The sequence below is a fragment of the Octopus bimaculoides genome, chromosome 16 (assembly GCF_001194135.2).
Source record: "Octopus bimaculoides isolate UCB-OBI-ISO-001 chromosome 16, ASM119413v2, whole genome shotgun sequence".
Classification (NCBI taxonomy): domain Eukaryota; kingdom Metazoa; phylum Mollusca; class Cephalopoda; order Octopoda; family Octopodidae; genus Octopus; species Octopus bimaculoides.
The window spans coordinates 22542120-22549671 of record NC_068996.1 but is presented as its reverse complement, the minus strand read 5'-3'; the positions used below and the strand labels follow the sequence as shown (position 1 = coordinate 22549671).

The 7552-nt window shown below is 30.2% G+C and overlaps 1 protein-coding gene across 1 annotated transcript in view; it reads right to left on the bottom strand.

The window, feature by feature from the left end:
* Positions 1-7552, bottom strand: part of LOC106870287 (palmitoyltransferase ZDHHC5) — a 153307-nt gene that overhangs the window by 73900 nt on the left and 71855 nt on the right. The window contains exons 6-7 of the mRNA XM_014916308.2: positions 5442-5533; positions 747-885 (exon numbers count right to left, since the gene is read on the bottom strand). Coding sequence (XP_014771794.1) covers positions 747-885; positions 5442-5533 — 231 coding nt within the window. The remainder of the gene's footprint in view (positions 1-746; positions 886-5441; positions 5534-7552) is intronic.

The window sequence follows — 7552 nt, the reverse complement described above, 5'->3', positions numbered from 1 at the left end:
ATGTTGCAAAGTGTTTAGAGTGGAGTAAAAACCTACAGAACTGGTCCCTAGAACAGTGGAAGAATGTTATTTTCTCGGACGAGTCATCCTTTACCTTATTTTCGACCACCAGCTGAGTATACGTGTGGAGACAGCCAAAGAGGCATTTGAACCAGACTGCCTTCTTCCAACTGTTAAACATGGAGGAGGATCTGTGATGATCTGGTGGGCTATGTCTTGGAAATCTGCCGGCCCAATGGATTCCCTTCATGGCAGAATTAATAGTCAAGACTATTTAAGCATTTTATCTAATCAAATTCATCCTGTGGTTACAGAACTGTTTCCAGAGGGAAATGCAATCTTTTAGGATGATAATGCACCAATTCACACAGCTAAAGTTGTTACTGAATGGCACGAAGAACATTCTAGTTGAACATCTCATCTGGCCACCACAGTGCCCAGATCTCAATATTATTGAACATTTATGCTGCATTTTAGAAAAACAAGTTAGGAGTCGATATCCTCCACCATCATCACTGCTAGAACTGGAGACTGTTTTAGCTGAAGAATGGACAAAAATTCCTTTGGAAACAATTCAAACTTTGTACAAGTCCATACCTCATAGAATTCAAGCTGTAATTACTGTCAAAGGCAGTCCTACCCCATATTAAAATAAATTTGTTTGAAATTTTAAGGTGTTTCCATTATTTTGTCCAACCCCTGTATATATTCAAAACATAAATTGATAAATCTCAAATGAATTTTACCCTGTGATTAGATGTATTGTCATGTTTTATTCCATTACTGTTGTCCATGAATATTTTAACATCTTTATCAGCAGCAACATAAGTTACTCTTGAGGATTCAAATTGGACAGTTTTTGTTCTTGGTTTATATGAAACAAGCCTGAAAAATAGACAAATATAACATAGATAAATATAAGAACTCCTAAAACATTCAAAAATATCGAAGATGACACTTTTATTGCATGCATTCATAAATGATAGACTAGTTGCAGGAGATGCAGTATTAAAATAGATTTTCCTCAGTGTGTGTGTATAAGTGAGAGTTTCTTCTGACATATTCTTAAAACTTATATCTTCTAATATCATCAAATATTTATTCAGAATAATCTTTAAATCATAAATATTTGATAAGGTTACCTTAAATATTTAAATGTAATCAGAGAATAATACTTTCCATAAACTTTAGAAGTTATAAAGGTACTATAAAATATACAAGATGTTATGAATTTTTATCTGTATACAAACTGAGATGAGAACACTAAGTAAATTTGTCTTTAAGTAAAAAAAAAAATTAAAAGAAAAAAAAAAACTGGCATAACAAGCACTTTTAAATTTATCTAAAACCAACTTATGAAGTGGAAGAAAATTATTCTATCTCAATCATGACATCTGTGCAGATGCAACAAACATGATAAAAGTGTTCTTTTGTAAGCATTTACACTGTTATTAAACACTTCTTAATTGCACAGCAAAATGCGGGTGGCACATAAAATACACCATTTTGAGCGTGGCCGTTGCCAGTACCGCCTGACTGGCCTTCGTGCGGGTGACACGTAAAAGCACCCACTACACTCTCGCAGTGGTTGGCATTAGGAAGGGCATCCAGCTGTAGAAACTCTGCCAAATGAGATTGGAGCCTGGTGTAGCCATCTGGTTTCACCAGTCCTCAGTCAAATCGTCCAACCCATGCTAGCATGGAAAGCGGACATTAAACGATGATGATGATGATATTAAGTTCTTGTAAATTTAAAATTGACTAATTGTTAGGACCAGACATCACTTCCACAGCTGATTGTCTGTAAAGATAATTTTACCCATTTAGAAATGTAAATAAAATTTCATTATTCCCATACAACTATTTTCAGTCAGGTTACACAGCACATAACAAAACTATATTAACATCCTCTGAATAATGATAATTAAATTTAGATATAGACTTGAATATAATGAAAGGAAAATTAGAATATAGTTTGGGTGGTTTTCAATTCAATGTACCCATACACATAGAAAATGGGCATGTAATTTATCTCTCATTCTTTATAGCTCTGAAAAAGGAGCATTTTAACATGAAATATTAGGACTAATTAAATATTCTAAGGTAACATTTCAATAATTTGTTATTGTTATGTTTGATATCTAACATTTGATCTCTGCATTGCAATTGATTTTTATAATACATTGATTTATTACATAAATTTAGAGGTTTTTGACATTACAAAATAGTTACTGCTCCCTTAAAAAAATGCATTAAAATCAGTAAAGCAAAAAATTAGCTACACTACTATCACTGTCAGTTTCATCATCCTAAAGAACTATATAAATGCTACAAATATTAGATAATGAAAAAAAGCAATACATTTTTTAATGAATGGATGAAAAAATTTAGTAAATAACTGACAATATCCATGAACATGGATATTACTACTACTACTATTGAAAGTTTAGCTTACAAAAATGTACACAACTTAGTTGTAGTACAAAAATTTATATAACTTAATTCTATGAAAAAGATACAGCATTACATTATGTATATGGAAAGAAACTCATATCTAGATTAATTTTCATGAATGATATATTGAAACTTTATTTGAATTCTATTTAATTGAATAAAATATTAAGCAAATACAATTTACAAAATAATTTTGATATACTTTGCTGATTAGTTACTATTAAAAATAATTTGAATTTGTGAAAGATGAAAATTCAAGTAATCAGTTTTATTCTCACAATAATATTAGTTATTGCTACATAATAGAAGTTTTGAAGAAAGTTATTTTATTAAACAATCAGTCATAGCATGTTGATCCCTTTGAAAATTTAATAAACTAAATGGGATTTATTGATAGCTGTAATAGTATTGCTTTACAAAACAATATACAATATAAAGTGAAGCATTAAGTCATTCAATTAAAAAATGCAGTCATACAAGGACCAATAAAGTGAAAAGAGCTATAAATATAGCCAAATCTAATTAGCTAATGATGAACAATTTATTTTTAAACTTCTAAATATACATAGACTTAATTCTGAAAGAAAAAAAAGGAAAAATTAAAATTACACTATTCTTTAAAAACATTACAACACAAACACAATTTATCATTATCTGATATATCTTTAGCTAATCAATAAATACAAATGTCAAACACCAAAAACAATGATTGATAAACAGTTATGATAGATAAAATCTATTTACTAAGAATCTTCAGATTTTACAGAGATAAATTATTAAAAAAATTGTTCTCAAGATAGTGATGGAAGTAGTCAATAGCAGAAACTAATAAATTATCACAGATTAGCAACCAACTAATGCTAAAATTACATTACTGTGAAATAGGGTAGAAAAGGGATGGTTTTCCACTCTGAATGGCTTATTTTTTTAAAGAAAAACAATGCTTTTATGTCTTTACATTTGAATATATTTTTCTAGTCTATATAGTTTTCTGCATTACACAAGATTAGATGGTAATTAGATGGCTTCAAGTCTACCCTGAAAGCTCTAACATCAGATTGTTAGGCATGTGTTTTTCTTTTTCATTTTTCTCTTTTACTGTGACAAATAATACTAATTATCAAAGATTACTAATGTGATGGTAATTTTTCTTTTCTTCAGATTCAATTTAACTGAAGCAGCAATTATTAATACTGGAAATTTTAGAGCTCCAAACAGTAACAATGCCTTCTCATGAACTTTTCAAGTCTGAATTTAAATTAGCCCTTAATACTACTGCATCGTCAATAAAATTTGGAGAGGACTCTGTAACAGTTTGGTTTATTGAGTGTTGGCTTAGCAGGTTTAGGTCTAGAAATATGGATATCAATAATGAAGTTTGAGAAAGGCATAAATAATTCTTCCATTGAATTTGTAACCACTAAACCAAAGGAATTTTATATAAAAATGACATATTATCATTGGAGGATCATTGGTAAATTGTTATTCCTTCAAATGGTTCATAATTTGTTGCTTGAAAAATATTTTAATGGAAACAAGCATTCATTGACTACCCAATAAAAACTGATGATAGCTGAAATTTATCAAATCTACCTACTCCAAAGAGAGATCTTAGATTTTGATATAGTAATTATAACTGGACAACTATTCACTACTATTGCTATTTTGCTTTTTAATCTTCAAGATTCTGAAATATTACAATAAATAAATAAATAAAAGGGGAAGATTTAGAGAGTAACCAATTAAACTATTTCAAGAGGAGCTGTTTTGAAAACTGAAATCTCTCAAACAATTTTGCTTGCTGAAATGACTTTTTCAACATTTTTGTAAATTCAGTTGATAATTTTGTATTGTTTCACTTCTAAAAGTCATACTGTCTGAAATTAGTATGCTCCCTGTAATTTTATGGGAGATAACAGTGTTTATTCTGTATCTTTCCACACCTGTTATCTTTTCCACTTGCACCAACCACCATCTCTAAAGACTACACAATATGTTCCCTTGGCTATTACAATTAATCAGCCCAACCTGCATGTATGTATAGTTGTGCTTCCTACCTGCATGTGTGTGTTTGTGCTATCAAGTTATCTCACCTTCCCCCTCAACCACTACCAGTTTACTGGCCCCTATGTATCCCTGACCACCTTCCTCTCCACTTTTATGTCTCTCATTCTCCCCACATTCTTGCAACCAAACCATCATTTCCCTTTCTCATCTTTTCCTGTATTACCATTCTGCAGCTTTGCACCCTTTCTGAACAAGTTATCACCTCCTCTTCCCTAACTTAATTTCAACTCATATTTATCATCAACCACCCCACTACCCTTGTTCCTTGTTCACAACAGTCACCCTACACCTGACTTTCATTTTCATACACTCACGCAACATCTACTCACCCATCCTACCCAGTGATCTGTCCCCTCTCTCTTTTCTATTCACTTCCTTGAACTTTGAGGGTTCACTCTAACACCTATCATAATTATCTCTCCCTTTTGAGTTTCACTCCAACTGCTCCCACCCTCCTTTATAAAATGTGAGGTAGCCATGTATTTCCTCTACTGTAACAAACCTGTTTTTATCTCTTGTTTCATGTTTTAACCACTCAATACCAGCACAAAGTTGCTCCTTTCTTTACTGAACCCCCATTTAGTCAAGGGTTATATTTAGTTTTGTAAGTTACAAGATAGGTTCACTGGTGGTAGTGTCACAAAAAAGTCTTCATTGCTCTCTGTAAAGTGGTTGAGTTTAAGAAGAGCATTCAGCCACAGAAACCATGCCAAAGCAGACAATGGGATAGGACAGTTCTCTGACTTGTTGGGTCTTGGAGAACTATCCATTTCATGTCAGCATGAAAGTTAGATGTTAAATGATGATGGTAATGGTAAGTGTGCATGCATGTGAGTGAGTGAGAGAGAGAGGGGGGAGAGGGAAAACATTGGAATACAGCAAAACAAAAGTAGATCTAAGAAGACATGTTTTTTTATTACCTTGGCCATTGTGGACCACAAAGAGCATATTTGCAATTTTTACAGCAACCACGTGTAAATGGATTTTGGCTACCCCTAAATTTTCCAGTCACCTGTTAAAAATAAATGTATTATGATACAATAATGCTTATTTCTGGATAAATTCATGAAAAAAAATGAAATACATTAATATCTTTCAGAACATTTAAAATTTCAAAGAATTTTGTAAATGCAATCAATATTTTATATATATCATTCTTTACAAGACTTCAAAATCTTTTCGCTAAGTGATTTTATCAAATACAAAGAAGCAAAAGTATGGTGAAATACTTTATAATGAGTGGGTATCAAAATGGTAACTGGTGCTCCACCAAGAATATTTAGATGTAGGTATGTTGAAGATTTTTTTAAATGAAATTCGTGTCAAGAACAATTCATTTTCATGCATGAGTGATTTGCAAAACTTGTTCTTTATTAGTTTGTAATGAATGACATATTCAACAGCTTTCTATATTTTCAACTTCAAAACAGGGATGAAATTTTCATTTTTTAAAAATTTCATTTCCAGTGAATCATAAAGTCAAAAGAATTGAGAATCACTGCAGGAGACACAAATATCTTTGAAATTTTGTTTTTAAATTATGAAAAAAAACAAAAAAACAACAAAAATACTATTTTAAATGGCCAAATGACTTCTTCAATTTTAAAATCTATTTTGGCAGGATGGTAAATTATAGAAATCAAATCAAATTCATCTCTGTTCTATTTACTTAATATCATGAGAATTGATTTCAAACATTTGTTTTCATTGAGTTAACCAATTTGGGGATCAAATTATATCCTACCAATACTAAGTTTTAAAGTTTACTTTGTCTTCATTCAATGCATCAATATGTACAGTACAAGATTCTCAGTGTGTCACATATCCAAAGAACTAAAGCAATTCATATCTTTTGTTAATCTCTTATTCACCAACACCCTCATAATGTCCAATTCCTCCTACCAGTTCACAATATTTCCTCATTTCATATTACTGTCATTATAAGTACTTCAAGCCACAATCTTCTCTTTCAATTACCTTCTGAATTACATCTTTTTTGATATTCTCTACAAACATTATAGGACAGGTAGCATATTTATTTTTAAAACATTATTGCTAAAGAAGCTATTAAAACTAGTTACAAACAATGTTAGAGAGAGGAAGAAAGAAAAAGAAGTAATTCTGTCCCTCATGATACAATATTAATTCATATTAACTCATCATAGTTTCAAACATTAGCTTCATGCCAGGTTTTATAAGACAATTAAAAACAAAGCATATCCAGAATACAGAAACAAACATGCATATACACTATCTTTCATAATAGAGGCATTGTTTATTTCACATTTTTAGTTTATTTTAATATGCTATATTTTCTTTTAAAATCTTTTTATATTGTTTTTCAATTACAGTCTCTATTATTTGTTGTTAGGCTTGAATTAGACTAAATGCTTCAAATATCTAGATTAATTTCCTAAAATATTACAGGCTGACTTGCAGATAAAATGGCCTTGAGTCAAGTAGTGTAATATTCTAACTTAGTAGCATAATGATGTGCAACATGGCAGGAGTTAAGTTTTTATCACTTTTATCAGTGTGAGCGTGAACTTTGTTGTATGTGAAAGAATTTTATTGTATAATTTTTTTTATAAATTAAAAATGATTTTTAAAAATCATATAAAAATAATTTTTTTAAAATCATATAAAAATAATTTTTAAAAAAATCATATAAAAATAATTATTTAAATCATTAAAGATTATAAAACTGTATTATACGAAAGAATATATCTATACATTTCAGCCAACACACTATGTAATAGATAGATCTCAAAAAAAAAAAAAAAGAGAGATCAACCAGATTTGTTTCTATTTTGAATTAGGACTTCATTAGCAACTGAGTAACTATTTTAACTATCCATGTAAACATTGCTTATAAACCCACTATTATTAAGTGCTTAAGTAACTCAGTAATTTATACTGATAAATTACCAGTGCAGGATTGAAACTAGTCTGGCCGATCCTTCTTTATTCTCTTCAGGAAGATATTGTACATTTGTCTATTATATATATATATATATATATATATATATAT